Genomic DNA, 19,760 nt, shown 5'->3' with positions numbered 1-19,760 from the left:
GTCTTGCTTGAAACGCCAACCCTATGCAAATAGTTAGGAGAGAAGGAAAAATAGCCGCCCTTCCCATCAACTCTGTAAAGCGTAACAGAATTGGCACATCAGAGTATCACACACCGTCCTGCCTCTGCACGCACTGGATAAACCTCATCAGCATCCTAAGCATCCTTATCGAGCTCGTAAAATAGCAGATACACCTCTCTCTGCATGCCCAAGACTTCGCTGGTCTTTGCCTCCTTGACCTTTTCGTCGTTGACACGCCACCATTTGTCTGTTGCTGACTTTCGTTTCCTTGATCGTTTTGCGACGTTTGATGTCACAGACTTGGGTGGTGATGAACTGCTATTTGTTTGCTTGGGAGATGTAAGCTTGGAAAGAGCTGACTTTGTGGAGGCGGCCACAGAACGAAGACTGCTGGTTTCCGGATCCTTCTGGTTGCCAATTGCTGGCAAGCTCACCGAGCCTCGTAGGTCTGAAGGGACACTCCTAGGCGGAACCGGTAGAGATTCTAGAGAAGGCGTCGAGTCACCAGACGAGCCTGAGAGGAGGTCAGGAGTAGAGATTGCCGGACTGTGCGTTGGTCTTCCTCCCATAATAGGGGTGCCTATGGGTGTCGGTGTTTTGCTAAAAGCTTCCGATGGTTGGAAGGTGTTCGGGTTTGAGAAGGGTGCGGCAACGTTCTGTCGTCGGAATGCTTCGTAATGGCCACTGTTGTGTCCGCCACGGTGAGTAACCAGCCCGAGCAGCTTATATCTCTTTTGATCCATCAAACCACCGAGAGGCAGCTGTTCGGGAAAGACAACTTTGGCCGAGTTCTTCTGTGTTATTTGGCCCACATCGTAGATGGAGCGGGACAGGTGAATGGCCAAAATCTTTGGAAATATGGACATTCGAGTGGTCTTTGCGATCCTCCTCTTGGGCGCAAAACGAATATCGCCAAGCTCGACATCATCCGGGGGATTTTCGGGATCTGTGTCAATAGCATGCTGGAGCTTATCGATGCTTTCCTGGGCCTGCGCCTTGAAACTCTCGGACGTGGACTTGGCCATCTCGGCCTCTAAATCTGCCTTTGTCTGCATCAATCGACACATTTCACATTTGAAATCATCAATGTACTCGGTTTTGAAGATGCCATCAAAGCACGCATTCAACGTTGTGCCTGAGACCTGAGGCACAGCCAAAGTTATAGTACAGAAAGTCTCTTCCCTAGGCTTAGTCTTGTAGCGACAAGTCTGACACTCGAGATGCGACTCATACTTTCCTTCCATTGGGAAGCCCTCTTCAATTTCTATGGGCAACTGGCCATTGTCCTGGGGGATCTCGGTTTCCTCGGATGGCTCGATAGCAGAGTCGTTGTCGCCATTGGTAGTGGGCTGCTGCTCGGGTGAGGATTCGTCGCCGTCCTTACCATTGTCTTGACTATCCAGCGTGTTCTCGACACTCGGTGTACTCTGGGTAGGAAACAGGCCGCGTCTCCGCATGTGTAGTCTTGCTCGTTGTCCGCAATGATACTCGTCCTTGAGGCGCTCAGCCACAATTTGGAGAAACTCTTGCGCATCTTGTTGTTGGCGGCTGATCCTTTGCTTGAATGCCGCCTCCAAAACCTTGACAAACTGGAACGGCGATATGGACTTCTTGTAGATGGGGCGCTCATTAAGCGCATCTAGCATCTCTTTCAGTCCTTGTGTGACTAGTCCTTCTTGCAGGCCCTGTAGCTTCCATTGGGCAATCTGCTTTCCCTCTGGCTGGACAAGACTAGCATATACTGCAGGATCTTCGATACGGCGGCGGTGCGTTTCGCGAATCAGATATATGCGCAACTCTCCTAAGCCGGCAAGGGCTTGGAGGACCGAGTTGATAAAACAGTCATTGGCTTGGTTTCTCAAACCGACTATAGACTTTTTCTTGGAGCTCGTAGCGTCGTGGTCGATGGAGAAGTTTGGTGCGAAAACATATATGAGCGCTGCGGCAGCGAGAGAGGCACCAGCAGCGTAGGACACTACTGAGGCCGACTTCTCGGGCATTTTCAACAGTGGCCAACAAAGGGTTCGGAAGGGTCGGGATTGAGAATCCGGGGGCAGAGAAACGATTAAGCATACACTCGTGTCGGACAGATTAAACGGTCAAACGGTCACAACAGGGTGTGGCTTGCGAGCATGTCTCTGTGTGGACGGCGAGTTCGCGATAGAAGCTTTTCTCTTTCTTGGTCGGGAATTTATTAGCTCTTGGTGGTAGCGTGTAAGTTTTTGCCGCAGGGCGACATGACAGTGGAGGAACAAAATCTGGAGTTTTTCGGATCGCGAGACTTCAAAAGAGCGCACGGAGATCGAGTATGTAACAGAAACCGAGATGGTCTGTTCTCTTGAGCGTTTGTAGGAAAGCTTAAGGAGAAACAATCCACATCCGCTAACCGCAGACTCAACGGCCGGGGGAAAGACGGGGATTTCTGGCGTTGCGATGGCGGGTTTTCTGGAAGAAAGCGAAGCCGGAGCATGCTCCACCTCAAAAATTTCTACCCCATTCGGGCAGGTGAACAGGGTAGGCACCCCACTGAACATGCCCATAACCCCGCCTGGGGAGAGGCTAGACAGGGCATTAGGGACAGCTTTTGGTGGGATTTGGCTCTGAACCCCAATCTTGTGAGCTCCACTGCCTGCTGACCACCAGTTTTGATAGGTACCCTTCAGGCTGTATACCTAAGCTAGACTACCTACTACCCGGGAGCCTCCCGACATATGTAATTGATGGATGTTTGAGCTGCGTTTCCGATGCATCCGTAGACAATTCGCTTGGACTTTGCGGGGTCGTGTTTTCAGCTCGATTACAGATCTTGTGAATGTTCTTCAATTTGTGGTATATTCATCTGCTCAAGTAGTACAACTATGACAATCGAATCAAGATAAAGGCTGATAAACATGAGAATGAACGGAAACAAAGCACTTACTATAACATCAATATGATTGATAATGGAAAAATCGGGTATCGAAGAACAAGTACATCATGGAGCATCAGTTGCAGTCTCCTTGACGATTTCACCCTCCCAATCCCATAAACTCCCGTCCAGGGCACCCCGTCTCACCCATGCCGCCACAAGCTCCCTGGGCGTCTCATCGCCATAGAACGATGTTGGCACATCATACAGCTCAACTGTCATCCGTTCCTTCGGATCGAATTCCTTCCAACGCGATGTCTTGACGCCCCTCCACACAAAGGCCGCGTCTAAAAGGGTGATCTTGATATCTCGATCTAGACGTATGTCATCCCGTGGTAATTTGTGAAAATACTCCTCCTTGATGTTGGCTGCCTCGACATTCACTGGACGAGCGAGGATGACATTCTCCAGCTTCTGCTGCGTGGCGATGTACCACCATAGCCAGTGATTATCAAGCGGTGCCCCAAATATCGTGAGGCGTTTGAGATCCGGCCACAGACCCCAGACATCAGTAGGAGCATCTTGAAGGCTCAGTGCCGGGTAATCGCCAAGGCAGACAAATTCCTCTAGTTTATCAAGCCGTTCGAAACCCTCGCGAAGAGTCCTCCTGACATTCAAGTGGTCATCTAGTGGATCTAAACTCTGGAATGGCATGTGGACAATCAGCCTTCGCAGTGTACCGCATACTTCGCAGAATAGCTCCCGCACCCAAGCTGCTGTGGGTTGGTCGTCCAACTTGTCTTTAAATGGGGCTAGATAGAGCGATGTGATACTCCGCAGTGGCAGTGTAGGCGGGAGGCTTGGGACAGAGTGAGGAAGACAGAGCAACAGCTGCGCAAGGCGTCGACTAGTGTCAATGTAGAGGCATCGCTCTCGAAGCAGCCGAGTAGCTAACTTGTATGTATCGCGCGAAACCAGTGTCAGAGAGAGTAGTGTCTTTGTCGAAATATGTGACGCTGGGATTAATGCCAGCGGATTCGAAGGCAAGACAGCCTCTATGACATTGTAGAGTAGTTCGGGAGGTAATGAGCGCTGCAAACCTTGGTGCGTCTCTAAAGACATGACTGCCAACTGATGAATGCGGTTGAACTTATGTGTTGAACATGGGAAGAAGTTACTTGCTGAACAGACTTACAGTTCGGAGCTTAGCTTGATGGTTTACATGTACCCTTATCTCTCATCATGACCCCAGATAAGCTTGAGTTTACGGACACCAATCAGAAGCTGGCATCTACGACAACCTCACTTACACCGTCCGGCGTCAGGTGCTTGACGCGACAGACTGCATCATAAGGTATTTGGCCTCGACTGAGCGGTTGAATAATCTCCCTTATTCGATCGCAGTGGCAGCGACATAGTATATAGTACAAATGTCTTAGCCTTTGAAGTGGGGTTGCAAGAGGAAGATTTCGGCCAGCTGAAGAGCAAGGCTCTCCAGCTGAATTGAGTGCATCTAGGTTCAGGCTGCAATTGAGGCAGCTAATTTATTGATATTAACTTAATGAAGCTTTGCCACCTGGGAGGCAAGGAACGTTTAAATTATGGTAGACTTTAGAGATGCTTGGATACCTTTCGGGGCTGATATGCAAACTTAAAAAAAAAATAAGTATATAGTACACGACACTGGCACAACTCTATGAACACGTGAACACTCATGTATCAATCACCTAGTGGCCTTCTCATCCCAATTCCAAACTCTAACCTTTCTCAACATCATCATCAATCTCTTCTTCAGAGTAAACTTGCTGTTCTTACACTACTATATCGACAAATCGTCCTACAGACGCAATCATGAGTACTCTGAATAACACTCAGGATGCCTCCAGCGCACCAAATTTACGTACACTCCCCAATGAGATAGTCTTCAAAATCCTCACCGAGACCACCCAAAAGAGTGAGTGCTAGATTCACTTACTCACACAGGGTCTATCTGTCTGTGGTGACGACTCCGGTGACTACTACACCGTCACCTACACTCGAGGTCACCTGGATCGTGGAGGGGTATTTGGACAGGGGCAGATCGAAAGTATCTCCCTTCGACACAAATGTATATATATAGAACACCTGTCGTTGGCGGTAAGATCGATGTTCTGAACATGAACTGGAAGCAAGGGCTCAAACAACATCGACTGCTGCATCAGCTTCACGTTTATGATAGATATCTCAACCCTGATCTTGTTGAGTTAATGAGAGCCATCTGGAGTTGACATAACAACGGAAATCTGGATCTCGGAGCATTTCGCCGTGGGGCCGGGAATCTTCTTGTCCTTGCCGGTAATATCATGGATGATATCCCCTTCGCTATTGATGCTTATGGTGGAACTGACGGTCCTAACCGTAATGCCTATGTCAAGAAGCTGCATGCAAACGACGACGCCACGCCATGATTCTAACTTCTCCCTGGGCATTAGATGACGAACAACTGCTCGAAGAAGTGAAAGAACATGAGTATCTTATCTCTCAAGTCTCCCATAATATCGATACTGACATCACATCGCATTCCATCACGTCTTGTTTCACAGACGAGATGCGGATCGTCTAGCTCTTCTTCAGCTGGACTGGTCCCTGATGACTGGCTTTGAGAACCTTTGTCTTGATCTTTCAGGGCCCTGGACCGATGGTCCCAACGCGGCACTCAAGTCCTTTTGTGTTGAGATGGGAAAACATCTGAAGCTCAAGACACTTGTTGTTCTTGGCCTTCTGGTGCGACAGGAATACTGTAAGTTGGGCAAGGACTTTTGGGCCAAAACCCTCGAGAACCAGGAGTATGTCCCGAGCACTGTCGTCAAGAGCCACTCCGAAGACAGTGGCGAGAGCGACGAGAGCGACGAAAGTGATGAAAGTGATGATGATCCTGATGAAGAACTCGTCGGATTCCCAACATACATCTATTGGCTGAAGGACTGTCTTCAGCCCGGCGGCCAGATCCATTTTGTGATACAGTATGAATCAGAGACGGAGCCGTAATGGTCCTGAAGATTCCATCTTTTTCATCCAAGACGTTGAAGATCCAGGCGAGACCACCGATGATGAACTCTCATACACATCTCGTACCCATTGCCCCAATCTCATCGTTTCCCCTATCAGGCCTTGACGCCAAATCATAGTCCGCATATACCCCTGCCAAGAACCCAGAATTCTTGCGAAAACCCTCTTGTCTATTTGATTTTGATCAGCTAAACAGAACTCAGTTGGCCAGGTAGCTACTTTTATGCAGATAATTTGATAAAGCAAGATATATAGCCTCCTGAACACAAGAAAACTTCTGACCAGGGATCAGTACCAAGAAACTAGTCAAGAGGTTCACTACCAAGTCCCTACCTATATCTCTTTGTTACTTATTATAGGAAATAGAAGTTTTACATCCCCCAGACACCTTCTGTCAACCCCAAATAAAACGTGAACATTATGTGACAGAGGCGTGAGTCTCTAATGTAGTAAATTGAAAGATATCACAGAAGGGAATCATGGCCTTTTTCTTCTGGGCTACCCTATAAACCGCAAACCAATTCCCATTGCCCATCCTAGCTGTCCATCCGAAAGGCTCCTGAACTCTTAAACTCTACTCCCTTTCTCTACACACACTGCTCATGCGCCAAACAAGTAATAACACCCATCCTTTCCCAGAGTAAAGACTTCCTATACCTAAGAGGAGTTGGCCCTGTACGAGCACATACAGAGCCACCCAGCTTCAACTACTTTCTACCTGCACTCTCATAATTATAATCAACACTCCACAGAGAATCCCAAACAACCGACTTTTTCGTCGGACTTTCAGCTGAATCCTCCCATTGCATAGCTTTCCGAGGCTGCTAACTGGCCGTCAGCAACCCATCATTATGGTCCAAGAAGGGTGTCGACGTTTCGTACCTCGTCCGCTTTGGCGCTGCCGCCTTGGTTTGATGACTCGCCAGGAGGAGACTTGCTCGGACTCTCCGCTTGCTCGCTCCTTTGCCCTTCTGCCAGAGCTTTCTGTGCTAGGCTCGCATTGGCTGCCGTGAGAAGGCCCCCGTGTGTAGGGCTTGTGCCGGATGGTGTGTCGGTGGGATGCGCTCGGAGTGAGTTGGTCTCGCTAGCCAAAGCACTATTCTTCAACAAAGCCGTGCCCCCAAGCTGAAACGGCAGGGCTTTCTTGGAACCCGTACTGCTACGCCTACTCTCAAGACTCTTGGATAAAGTCTTGTTAATACCTTCAATACTAGTGACGCTATCCCGACTCTTACCCTTTCCACCCGTAGCATGAGTGTGAATATTGGCTGTCGCTTCCACGGTATTAGCCGCAACAGTTGACTTGCCCATTCCAGGCGTCGAAGGGGCGCCGGGTTTGTCTTCGAAAGCATCGATCAGATACCAGCGTAGACCATCCGACAACTGGAAGGGGTTATCGTTCTCCTCATCGTTGATCGAATCTGTCTCGCTGCTCGGCTGGAGACTCTTTGAAAGGTCGACGACACGCTCTTGGATCCGTGAGATACGGGCAACAAGCCATTCTCGGTGACGTAGGCGATGGGCATCTTGCTCGCGCAGGAAGTAGTGTGGGAAGCCCACGTTGAAAGCGGCCCACGCACCAGCTTGCTGGTTGCGTGTGGGGAGAAACAAGGCCAGATCGCCCTCCTTAAAGTGCTTGAAAGCAATCTTCTCGTGTGAATCCTTTTGCAGAACGTGTGCCTTCTCCCTGTAGGATCGGGCTTCCCTCTGCCACTTACGAGCCATGTGCTCTACTTCCTTGATCCTGCGATATACGGTCTCGGAGAAAAGCTCCATGTCAAAGTTGCCAATTTTGTTCATGAAAGCTTCGTATTTCTCATTTTCGGCCTGCAGGTCTGAGTTGTTAAGCCAGTATAGGAGTTCGAGATCAGCGCTATCACCCAAGACACGGCTTAGAGTTCCTGACTTGCGTAGGGACGAGCCAGGGTCAGAGGAGTCGTTGGGGTTCTGAGCATTTCTTTCGGATCGTGGAATTTTAGTAACGGCCATATCTCCATCTTTCCTGGTAATGGCAAATCCTATGCGCTCCAATAGGCGGCACATACGATCGTTTTGAGAGTAGAGGCGCTGTGTGAGATCCTTAGTCTTCTCGTCTCGGTGCTCATACTGGTTATTCAAGTTAGATATCTTGCCCTGGAGGGACTCCGCTTTCTCTTGGAACATGCGAAGCTCTTCCTCCAGACTACCGACGTGGGATTGTTTGGAGGCCACTTCTTCGGTCAAGGCCATGACCTTTTTCTCTTCTTCCTCCAGTCTTGTCTGCAGAGCTTCGGGTCCAGTTTCGCCATCACTGAGCTTGGCGCGCAACTCAGTGAGTTGCTCTCTACCGTCTGCGAGCTCTTGTTCAAGTGCGGTCACCTTTGCTTTCTCCTCAGCCAATTTCTCACGCAAATGGACGGCTTTCATTTCGCCTTCGGATAATTTAGTATCCTTCTCAGCAAGCTGTTCTCGGAGTTCCGCAATGGTTGCCGTAAAGTGTTCAACCTTGGTTTTTAGTATATCAATGTCTGCTTCCGAGTTTCGGGACTTTTCAACGAGCGTTCCGGCTTGTGTAAGTAGCAAATCCGAAAGGTCTACAAAGTTGTCTGGGACAGCAGCCTCGGGCAGCAGCTCAGTAAACAGTCTTTTCAGGGCCTGCCAATGATCACCTAGAGTCTCCTCAGCAACACTCAATTTTCTCGAGACGTCCTGAGTTTCCTCCTTTGCAGACTGAACCTGTTGTTCAAGGGCCTCTTGCTGTTCTCTTTGAATTCGGGTTTCCTTGCGGAGGAACTCGACTTGCCCTTGGGCTTTGAGGGCATCATCTTGTCGCTGCTTGTTGATTTGCTCCAACTCGGCCTCTAGCTCCTCCACTCGTACAACATATCCGGCTTTCTCGTGCTGCCTTGATTCGTCGAACTGTTCGATTTCGTCTTCGGTATCCTCCAACCGTGCCCTGAGAGTCTTGATTTCGTTCTCTAGGTTCTTGCGCTCTTCGACGAATTCGCGTTCGAGGGCCTCCATATTCTCGAGTAGATCTTGTTTCGTAGTGTTAACTTCCGCAATCTGACCTTTCAAGTCTTCATGCTGGCTCTTCAAGTCTTCGTGCTGACCTTTGATGTTCTCATGATGATCGGATTGTGCTGTGAGTTCTTGCTGGAGCCGACTAGACTGCTGTTTCTCTTCTCGCAATTCGTTTTCTAGCTGAGTGATACGTCGCATCAAGGGGTCAATGCCGTCCGAAGAGCGTCTACGGTCATCAAAGCGGCTCGATCTGATGGATGACCCAGAGTTGCCTCTCTCGCGCTGCTGGGGACCGTGAGGCTGGAATAGATTTCCAGGGCGGCTGGCTTGGCTCTGTCGATGAAGCAAATCCTCTAGACGGCGGACTCGGCTCTCGGCCGTTTTCAATTTGTTTTCTAATTTACCTTTGTCCTCCTGGAGTGACTGTAGTAAATCATCATCGCCTCGAATCATGAGGCCACTTCTGCCGAGGGCCATTTCATGAATACTTCCGTTCTTGAAGGCCTTGAGTCGTTTGGATTGCTGCTTTGTTGGATTGTCAAGCTCTTGTACAAGCTTCAGCACATCATCCAACACACTCTGATCAACGGGTTGCTCTTGCAACAACTGCACGAAATCTGTCAAGTCGTCTTTGGTCAAAGCTGGCCATGGTTTGTCTTCCCCAAGCAAATTGACCTCCAGGCCCATGACATTGGTGTCCAGATCTGGACCATACATGCTGCCAATCATTTTTTGCCATTTACGCCGTCGCTTGGACTCTTCATCCTGAAACAATGCCATCTCGTTCGCTAGAGTAGACGAGTCCGTCTTGACTTTATCAACCCATTCACGCCGTCGAACTGCTTCTGAGACGAAAGCTGCGTACATATAAGGCAGCTGGTGAATGAGACGAAGATAATCAAATGTCGTCATGTCATCTACCGACTGATTCAATACGTTGATTTGACTTTTGACGTTGTTATGAAGAGATGTTATTTCCGTAACGTAACGCATGAATTTCGCTGAATCCGAAGCAATAGAATTCCGCGCGTCTGTTGCATAGTGAAGTAGGTCATCCATCTCTTTGACTCGCTTTTTCAGCGTTGGTACCAAGTTTTCGGTGTGCACTGAAGCCGTCTTGGAAGCTTGCGCTATATCTCGTTGCGTATTGCCATATCCAAGTGCTGCCCGGTAGTCAGAGTCCATCTGCTTCACTACCGCCTCGATATCTTCAAGGAGTTGTGCGGAAGCTGTGCTGTGGCCAAGAGCGGACCGGCTCATGAGCTTCTCGAAGTCGGCAATCAGTGATTCCAAGCTTCTATACATCTGAGATGCCGTGTTGTTGAGTTGAGTAGCCTTGTCGCTGAACCTTCGATGAGCTGTCGGGGCAAGTTTTCCCGCCTTCTTTGCGGTATCGAGTTCGATGAGGTCTTCTAAAGTTGGGTTCGACTTCTTGGTCTCTTGTCGAGTCATAAACTTGACCATTAGAGGGGAGATCGGGGTATTTCTGGCCAGATCCAGATATTGCTCCCAATTTTCTACCAGAGTCCCGTGCTCTTCCAGTGCAGGCGTTACCCATTTCTTAAGGTCGTTGTATTTGGGCTCTATGGTCTTGATGCTGATTTCAAGATTCGCAACAGCCGCATCCAAGCACCTGATGATAACATCTATCTCGTCGTACAGCGCAACAGTTGTTGTGTTCATCTGCCCACAGTCCTCAACCAGATGTATTGCCCAATTTCGACGCTCCTTGTATAGCTCTTGCCATGATGATATTGACTGTACATCATCGATCGTGTTCGGCGCACTCGGGATCACGTACTGCTTCGGAGCTGGAACTGGGACTATGAGGTTCACATTCCCTGGGGAACTTATTCGGATATCGTATATGAACATCTCTTTCTGGGCTATGGTCAGAAAAGGTTTATCTCTTACTGAGTAACCAACCTCTGTATGTAGGCTTGTGGATTTGACCGTACGGCCTTGAGGAGTCAAGGCGACAATATGCTGTGGTGGAATCGAGGTTTTCCTGGAGACCCAGGCCTTAAGATCATCGAGGCTACAGCTGAGTTAGTTGCCAACATCTCATGGTCACCTTGACAAGGCTTACATGGAGAACTGTGCTGTATCGACCTCCAGCCGCAGGCCCGTATGGGCTATCAACACCTGGAGAGCCATCCCGAGACATCTCCTTGTTAGAAAAACTGCCGCAATGCGCGACCGACGGAAAAAAAGGGGGCACTTCAGTACAGATATGGTTTCTGATCACCAGAACTATAATGGGCACCTGGTGTTGAACGAGTTATAGTAATATCTTCGCGTGACGAAAGACCCACCGATTATCCATGGGCCATGAGAGCCTGGTCTTAGCGTGACGCCGTGACCGGTGCCTTGTGACGAGCAGCATCTAATTGGCGGAACGCCACACCTACAAAGCCACAGTTCCAGCCACAATCAGTAACAAACTTGTCGCCAAGGTCAACGCGTTGTGCGATAAAAGGCATGACACAACAGGAACTCCAGTAGAAAAGCTGTATCGAACCCCAGAATCACTATGGCAGACTCAAAGGACGTCTCGATGATGGATGTGCAGAAAGAAATGCCCCATCTTCCCATCTCAGAAGATGAAGCCAAGATCCTCGAACTATATGATCGAATACAAGAGCTTCGACTTGAGATCGCAATCATAAACGCGCAGAAGTCACATCAGCCAGGTCTGTTTCTCTTGGATATAAGCTCGCAGTATATGCTTACGGTTCTTAGATGAAACTTCATCATTTACCGCCGAAGAAACAGAGAAAGCCCAATCAGAACTGATGGAGTCGAGAGCGCAGTATATACTGAGAAATGAAGTAACAGAGGCTGTTATGACGGCGAACCCAATTCTCAGAGCCGTCCATGGCGGCCCAGAAGCAGCTCTTATTGAGCGGTCCGTGTGTTTGTTCGCACGCGTATGCGCTATCAACTAACATTCGCCAGTGAACTCTTGCCCTACATTGAGCGTAGAGACGATACCTCCATATCAGTTGCCACACAGGCCGCTGAAACGAACAAGGTGCTAAGTGTGTTGACAAATGTACAAAGTAATACACTGCGCAAGTCTCGAGAGAACGTCACTTCAGCGGCTGAGATGCTTGAGTTAGCAGAACAAGTCAAGCTGAAGAAGAGAGTGCCTCCGAACTCAAAGATGATACAAGAGCAGGAGGAACTCGAGGCGGACGTCAAGGCAAGCAAACAGAGATGGAGAGTGATGAAAGGCGTAGCCAGCGGTATAATAGTTGGCAGTGGTATTGATTGGGTGCATGATGATGAACTACAAGATGTTGTACTCGACCCCGAGGAGGAAGAATGATGATTCCACAGAAAATCAACTGTACATAAAAAAGCTCACTGCTTTTTCATAGGCCCTTCACTCCAAAGTGACCAATTCCTGAAGGTACTCTATGATTCGGCCATGCACCGAGGAAATCGACCCTCGTCCCGTCCCGTCGGGAAAGAAAAGATACGTATCTCCGTTGTTGGATCGGGACTCGTGAGATCCCGTCGTGGATACGATGTGTGATCTGGTAGAGAAGAGCTGGGAAATCTAATAAACGACATGACAGAGCCGTAGTTCGCTACTAGCGATGCGCGATCACGGCTGTCCCAGGAACAACATGCAGGTGCCAGGTTTCAAGCCCTCTTATCTCGACATCATCCTCGTCTCCAGCTTCATCAATTCGCCAGTCTGTCGGATCGAGTGATTCTCAAGACTCCACCATGAGCTCCCGATAAGGCTTAGCAGACATGGAAGCTATGACCACCAGGAGGTATATGCACGTGATATATCTTGGCAATTTCGAGATGGGAAATGGATGGAGGTGAGAAACAAAGGAAACGAAGGGAATGGGGGAGGGCAGCGTATCCCAAAAAAACGTGCCGTCGAAATCACTCTGATGCCCTCCCTGAATTTGCCTTAATTTGGACCAGATCAGCGTGCCGCAAAGGGGCGCATTTAATCACTAGCGTCGTCGCGTGTTGGGCAGCGACCAAGGACGGGAGTACTGAATCTAACATAGGATGCTTTTCAGTTTCCAGTACACCGTCTGATCTGATATAGGTAGGTATGTACTATGTAGAGATTGGAGAAAATAGGTGCCTTGTATACATTAAAAGACTACTTGGGAAAGAAAGGGTTGTAGTTAATTAAAATGGAGTGATCATTTTGCTCTTCCTCAGTACCTAGTAATTACTGTTTCTTGTACTTTTCTTCAGACGTACGTTGATGGAAAGCTTGCTTTTGGTCTTGAATTTGCCCACCCTGGAGGAGGACGCCTCGAACGCGGGTCCGATTTTACCGTTTCAAAGTCAGAGATAGGCTAGGAGCAACAAGTCAGCAGAGCACAGCTTCAAAAGCAGGTGGCAGGAAACTGAAAGGGGCGAGCAGCAAAAAACAGTCAAGAAGAGCGAGTGGAGAGGGACACAGAGAATGAATTTGGGCGGGGGGACGCTCAGCTCCCTGTTCTCAACTTTGGCGTGAGCCCAGAGTTGGCTCGGCGTCTAGGTACAGCACAGTATCAGCTGCCAGGAGGACTACATGACCACCCAAAGACAGGTGTGTCGCGTACCCGCTGTAAGTCTCTACTGGTACCTCTCCCATGGGCCACTTACGGCTTGCCTTTGCACCTTGTTTTGGTCCGGCGCGACCAAACAAGTTCGGCAAAGCCGTCTGCGCCGGGCGCTTTTGCTTGTCTCTCTCTTTCTGCCTGTGTCTGTCTGTCTGTTGCTACCCCAATTACACCAAGGCTCCTCGCGCGACTCGTGGTACCCGCCATGCCCGCAGATGATGTATGCGTCATGAGGTATCCGGCGTCATGTCTATTTCTCGCTTGTCTTGGCCTGTCCTTTTTGCTTGTTGCAATCTGACTGAGCAGAAAGGGACGGAGTATCAATATCCATTTTTAGCGTGTGGTATTAACACTGATCACCAATGATGCACATATGACCGTAGTCTCTCTTATCCGTAGATTTGCTTGATCGAAAATTCCAGGTGATACACTGGCACAGCACCAGTCCTTCTTTGCGGAGCTAGGATCGAATGGTGTCCCTGCACAATCTATTAAGTACACACGTAGTATGAACCTCTGCAGCCTGTAACATGGCAACTAATAGTCCGGGGCTCTGGGCTATGTGACCTGAAGATCAAGGGGCTACCTAAGTAGGGACCGGTGTTGGCAGTCAGCTTCAGCTGCGCTGAGCGTGGTATACTCGCGGAGGTTGGGAAGGAGAACATTCGGAATATTATCTCCTTGCCTTGAGGGTAAAAGCAGAGGAACAATGGAAGGGATGGATGGATGGATGTAAGGATGCATAGAATCACAGCCCTGACAGGGTGCTCATCTACAAGTAACTTTCCAAGAAAATTTCGTATGACAATACATGATCATTATATGGGGCTAAAGTACCGCACCCTGCAGTTGGTTACAAAGTTGCTCCAGCTTTCAATGGGAGTGGTCTAGAACTGACGAAGGACGTCCCCGCCATTGAACAAAGAGTTGCCTGGTAACGTACATACGAGAAATGAAATATCCAAGTTGAGGTAGTCTGCAGTTTCAATGCTATGTGCAAAGAAGGTAGCCATGGGGAACCAAGCCGTTTCGCGTGCTGGATCAACATGGTTTATCCCTTCTGGCTATCAACAGAGTCACGCAAGTGATACCATTGTCTCAAGGTAGTGCCAAACCAAGTGCGATGTACACATGGATGATGCCTTGTCGTATGGTATGTGTGAGGCAGTAGTCTTGGGACAGGGGTTAAGTAAGGACAGTGAAGTCGAACATAGCCCGAGATTTGTCTTTCGGATAGACAATAGCGATCCCTCCCAAGGCCGGATGGTGCACGAGCTGGGAATAATAGAGACAACAAACCCGGAAACGGACCATTACAATCGGTTGGCTAGTCTGATGCTGTAACAGTGGTACTCAGTCAATCCTCATGAGGCGTCAACTGTAACCATTTCCCACCATTACGGTTTTGTCTCTAAGAGGATGCTATGCCAGAGTGCAACACCAATACTCCTTTTGTAGACTGATGTGTGAGTTTGGCTCCGCCAGGACAGCGCCGAACTTTGAGTTCCATTATTAGCGATGCATTTTACAATGTATGAACCAACCTCCCGCCTTCAGATATCGCTTTATTGTACCATGATTGGAGAGCGCCACTTTTCTGGCGACAATCAAATAATGACATGCTGCAAGTAGTACGGTTTTGGCTGTAGGTTGAACACTCCCCTCTTAGTCTCCCTCAACTTCTCAAGGAGGCTCAAGCTCAACCAATCTATCAACAGTCAAGCCAACTTATACTCATTCTCTAACACTAGGACGAAAGCAAAAGGGGAGGAAGAACCGTGGCGTATTAGTGAAGAAGTAACAACACGCCATGGCGAGATGAGTGTGTTTGTAGGTAGTTTGTGTTTCTCATGCTTGTACAAAGTGCTTGATATTCACTATGACGAGCAAAGATAGGTATGCAACCTTACTAAGTGTATTGCACTTGGCAACAACCACCGAAGAACAGAAGAAGGTCCCAACAGGAGGAGGGTGCAGGTAGCGTCGTGCCGAGCGAGACCCCAAGTCCGATAGAGTGTGATGAAGCATAGCGGCCTCACAAAGAGGTGGAGGTGGACGGCATGGACGGAGACTACTGAGAGAAAGCCGAAAGAAAGAGCGACTCGGCGGGGTGGAGGCAGGATCACGACACAGACACAGGGGAAGGCACCTACCTAGGCAAAGTTGCAGTAGGTACCACCCAGGAGAACTTGAACCCGCTGGATTGAGCCCGTTGACTGGGCAGGCACAGAGCAGAGTCAAAGTGTCCATTGGGTGTGGTTATTTTAGGAGTGATCAGAGTAAGAGGTCAGGTAAGAGGTACCGTAATCAAAGGCAGAGGGGCTTGCGAATGTCTCCTAAAGCAACAAGTATACTGTGCGGATTACAAGAGTCGTGCTGCGGTACAAGACCTTTGTACTGTACCTCGGCGCGGCGAGCTGCGTATGGCTTGTACCCGTACAGTACCAGACAATGACCGCCTGCTTACACGTTGGTGAGTGGTCAGAGGCAGGTGTTTCTGGGGAGCTTAGATGAGGGGGCGAGGACGGAGTCCTGGTCATTTCACCTAGTAGCAGGCCCAGAGGCAGAAAATGGCCCAAGGCAGGTGCGGTACAGGTACAGACTACAGTCTGCTGCGACAGTACTAGTGCAGCGCGCGGGCGGGCAAGCTCCCAAGCACCGCAGAGAGCAATGGGCACCGCACCCAATTTTTTTCCCTTTCTTCCCAAGGAAGGGGGGCACCAAGAGCTCACCCAGGCCAGCCCACTGCATAACAGTCCAAGTGTGGTAGCTGGGCAGGTCGCGTTCCCTCCCCACGCACAATCACTCCCCCATAGTAAAAAGGCTGCCTTGGCCCTCCCCATACATTCTCTCTCCCTCTCTTTTCTCCCATACAATTCTCCCACCCAAAATCGCCTCTGCAGTCAATACGCTTCTGTACGTCTTCGTGGTGAGTACTGTCCTATCCTCTCTATCATTCACCACAACATTGCCATGAAATTAAATTTTCATGTCTTTCACTTTCTGGCGTTGCGCCTGCCTTGCGGCAAAGGGTTGATTAGACTTCGTTATCGATTCTTGTCGAAACGTTGCCCCAGACTGAGCTGCATCGCGTCTATTCTTGCGCATCATCTTCACCTTGAAACTTTGTCGCGCGACAGCTTTACAAGATAGCTAACCGAAGCGCATCACAGACTACGTCAACACCACAAATTACTTTCCCCCAAGTTCACCTCCCAGGTACGCGCAAACCCTCCAGAAGCCTTTTTCCCCTTGAACGACGCGAATTTTGACGCGTTGGGAGGCGCAATTGCGTTTGCGCCTCGCCACCTTGTCCATCACCATCTCATACCAAGCTCAGCTCCAAGCTTCATGGAGCTACCCCTCATTATCACTGACCTCACGCTCAACACCGCGAAGCGTTCATCACCTCCTTTTTATTGTTTTTGTCGCAAGTAACATCCACAAAGTCACCAACTTACACCCCTTTACAGAAATCAATCAAAATGCCCAAGGCTGCTGCTGGTAAGCGCGGTAAGGCCGAGAAGACCAAGCGCGGCAAGAAGGGTAAGTCTTCACTCATCCATGGACTTTTCAATGTCCACATGCCTTGCCATGCACTGCGTGCCCATCGCGTTCCGCGCTGAACACCGCTGACCGACTTTAGACCCCAACGCCCCCAAGCGTGGCCTCTCCGCCTACATGTTCTTCGCCAACGAGCAGCGTGAGAACGTCCGTGAGGAGAACCCTGGTATCTCTTTCGGTCAAGTCGGCAAGCTCCTCGGTGAACGATGGAAGGCTCTTAACGAGAAGCAACGAGCTCCTTATGAGGCCAAGGCTGCCGCTGACAAGAAGCGATACGAGGATGAGAAGCAGGCCTACAACGTGAGTGGATTCTAGAACAGCACTATCGCAGCAGCACACTAACGATGTCTGAAGGCCGACCAGGAGGAGGAAGAGTCTTCTTAGAAGGGAGATTATGAAGTCAAACCCAAGCGTCGCTCGGCAAAGAAATCTGAATCGGACTAGTCCCAGCACTTCAGCGCCGCACTGCAGGTTATTCTGCTCGAGTGGACCTTCTTCTTTGTATTTCGGTCTCGGCGGTGTTGTATGATGGCACAGGAAGAGTGCCTTGTTTTTTTTTAATTAAGGATTCCAAGGGTTAAGGTCGTTCCACATGTTATTATGATCTAGATTGCGGCCCATCAGGCTGCGACCTCCCAATGAGAACCTGATCACGAACTCTGGAGGGTCCATGGGATGAGGAAACGAGATGCCTGTACAACTAAGGGAGCTTCGGCATAAATAATCGAAACTATAAAACATCACAATATCTACCTCAAGCGCGCCCTATGTGCAAAAGATTTGGGGCAAAGCCTATAATGTGCCTGAGACGATTGCGGCACTAACGCGTTGAAGGGATCAAGACTGAGACAGCGTCGAGAATTGAAGCTATTCGGGGCTGTTGGAGATTGACCTTTGACGTTATTGTTGGTGTTTAATCTAATCCACACTGGCGAAAGGGATACATTGATATGTTCTGGTGAAAGTTTAGTATAAATTATCACACTTTGCAGCCGCAACACTCTAAAGATTGGAGTTTATGAAAAATACGATCCAATGTTAATGTTCCAATTATGATCCATAGTGTGTGAGCAGTCTTATCGTGCATCAGTGTCGAAAGTGGCTTGTGTTGTGTGGCTAGGTAGGTGGTAGTGAGGCCACACCCAAGAAGCTCACTGACTGGAGGTGGCAGGTTGATACCCAACCTGCCTGCCATGGAACTCTAGAATTGGACCGAGAGAGGGCTCGCCCAACCATCCAGAAAGCCTCACCTTGCTTCCACCCACCAACTCTCTTTGTACCCAGCATCATTTATTAGAGGAACCACGTTGTCGTCATTACAGAAAATGACCACCCGCATTGTGCAGCTCAGTCAGGCCATGTAAGTTGCAATGCTTACAGTAGGTACTCAACGTCAAAGGCGAGAGGAAGGCATGTACCTCATGGGGGTTTTTGTTTATCTACGTTCGTATGTTCAATCAGTTCGCGAGTCGCAGAATGAAGGCGTGCAACATCGTGCAAACCATCGCGACAATGTTTTCTTATCCTGAACCCGCCGAGCCTCATCGCCGGGATCCCCCACGGCCATTGAAGTGGAGTGAGTACCTGGCAATGTTGGATGAGCACGAGGTCATGCTAGGCCAGACCAGGTCGAAAAGGGACCTGTAACCCCAGCACAACCACCGTTTCAAGCGCTTCGAAGGCACTTCCTCATTTTCTCTATCCCCAGCATCATCAGATTTCTCCACACAAGAGTCCACATTCCGCGGACGCACGTCAAGAGTCGCCGTCGTAGCAACACGTCGCACCTGGACTGTCAGTGGATAGTTCAGTTCAGTTGACCTCAGTTGCTCTGGCTCTCCTCCTCTGGGAATGGTCATCTTGACTCGACTGGTCAATGGTGCGAGTGCCCACCCAATCCTAATCTAGCTCAATTGTTGCCCCGAATCTCCTCATGCATTGGCCTGGCGTCATGTTGAAGCACGCTTGCTATCGTGGCAGCGCCTGAGAAGTTGGCTCAGGCCTGAGTGCGAGTGTCGAGCTGCCATACACACGCCCAATGCCTCGTTCGTCAACACATTGGCTTCCTCCCGTTGGTGTATCTGTCTCGATGAAACCCAAGTTGATTGATATGCCGCTGCAAAGTTCGGAGAATGCGGGCGGCATCTGACCATCAGGTGGTCCAAGGCCCCGGATGTTGTGGCCTTAGCTGAGTCGAGAGCAGAACTACAACCTCAAGAGCCTCCCCGTCATTACGTGCATCGACCTGATGGGCTCACTCAGGGCTCAGTGTGAGAACCGTGCACCAACCACGTCAGGGAAGGCATTATGTATGGTTAGACTGGTGCGGGTGCACCTCTTCATGGTGTTGAACGAGTTGCGCGGATCGGATCACACGTTATTGATGGCCTGCAGATCGGCCGTCCCCTCCTCTTCTATTATTAACCAGATACCCTCTCTCAATTCTTGAATCTACTCTTGATTTCTCGTCTAATTCACTCTCCCATAATTGATCCCGACGTCGGTTATCTACATCATCTATCCAGCTATCAGGCCATCCTGAAGAATCTCGATTGATACCCCGCCACTATTCATCTCCTCCTAGTCTCTCACCGCATGCAGTAGCCTCGATCGTCTAATTCCATCATCACAGCGACTGTCAAGGGTGTCACGCGGACAGAGACGGCTTGGAAAGGATATCAAATCAACAG

The 19,760-nt window shown here is 49.5% G+C and overlaps 6 protein-coding genes; 3 read left to right on the top strand and 3 right to left on the bottom strand.

Moving 5' to 3' along the window:
- Window positions 1-155: 155 nt before the first annotated feature.
- On the bottom strand, window positions 156-2,021 carry FFUJ_00892 (related to Ubp11p; the record flags this gene model as incomplete). The annotated part of the gene is made up of 1 exon (XM_023570008.1): window positions 156-2,021. One exon carries the CDS (start codon window positions 2,019-2,021, stop codon window positions 156-158), a length of 1,866 nt encoding a protein of 621 aa, XP_023424630.1.
- Window positions 2,022-2,995: 974 nt separating this feature from the next.
- On the bottom strand, window positions 2,996-3,991 carry FFUJ_00893 (uncharacterized protein; the record flags this gene model as incomplete). The annotated part of the gene is made up of 1 exon (XM_023569997.1): window positions 2,996-3,991. One exon carries the CDS (start codon window positions 3,989-3,991, stop codon window positions 2,996-2,998), a length of 996 nt encoding a protein of 331 aa, XP_023424629.1.
- Window positions 3,992-5,497: 1,506 nt separating this feature from the next.
- On the top strand, window positions 5,498-5,896 carry FFUJ_00894 (uncharacterized protein; the record flags this gene model as incomplete). Its single annotated transcript, XM_023569986.1, has 1 exon — window positions 5,498-5,896. One exon carries the CDS (start codon window positions 5,498-5,500, stop codon window positions 5,894-5,896), a length of 399 nt encoding a protein of 132 aa, XP_023424628.1.
- Window positions 5,897-6,766: 870 nt separating this feature from the next.
- On the bottom strand, window positions 6,767-11,077 carry FFUJ_00895 (related to myosin heavy chain; the record flags this gene model as incomplete). XM_023569975.1 has 2 exons in its annotated part: window positions 6,767-10,958; window positions 11,010-11,077. The coding sequence occupies 2 exons, from the start codon at window positions 11,075-11,077 to the stop codon at window positions 6,767-6,769; spliced, it is 4,260 nt and encodes a 1,419-aa protein (XP_023424627.1).
- A 376-nt stretch (window positions 11,078-11,453) lies between these two features.
- FFUJ_00896 (uncharacterized protein) lies at window positions 11,454-12,251 on the top strand (the record flags this gene model as incomplete). XM_023569962.1 has 3 exons in its annotated part: window positions 11,454-11,613; window positions 11,663-11,828; window positions 11,879-12,251. The coding sequence occupies 3 exons, from the start codon at window positions 11,454-11,456 to the stop codon at window positions 12,249-12,251; spliced, it is 699 nt and encodes a 232-aa protein (XP_023424626.1).
- Window positions 12,252-16,991: 4,740 nt separating this feature from the next.
- FFUJ_00897 (probable NHP6B-nonhistone chromosomal protein) lies at window positions 16,992-17,454 on the top strand (the record flags this gene model as incomplete). XM_023569951.1 has 3 exons in its annotated part: window positions 16,992-17,052; window positions 17,153-17,370; window positions 17,425-17,454. The coding sequence occupies 3 exons, from the start codon at window positions 16,992-16,994 to the stop codon at window positions 17,452-17,454; spliced, it is 309 nt and encodes a 102-aa protein (XP_023424625.1).
- Window positions 17,455-19,760: the final 2,306 nt, after the last annotated feature.

Source organism: Fusarium fujikuroi, chromosome FFUJ_chr01, assembly GCF_900079805.1.
Source record: "Fusarium fujikuroi IMI 58289 draft genome, chromosome FFUJ_chr01".
NCBI classification, from domain to species: domain Eukaryota; kingdom Fungi; phylum Ascomycota; class Sordariomycetes; order Hypocreales; family Nectriaceae; genus Fusarium; species Fusarium fujikuroi.
The sequence above is the reverse complement of the archived record's forward strand: the minus strand, read 5'-3'. Positions and strand labels throughout refer to the sequence as shown.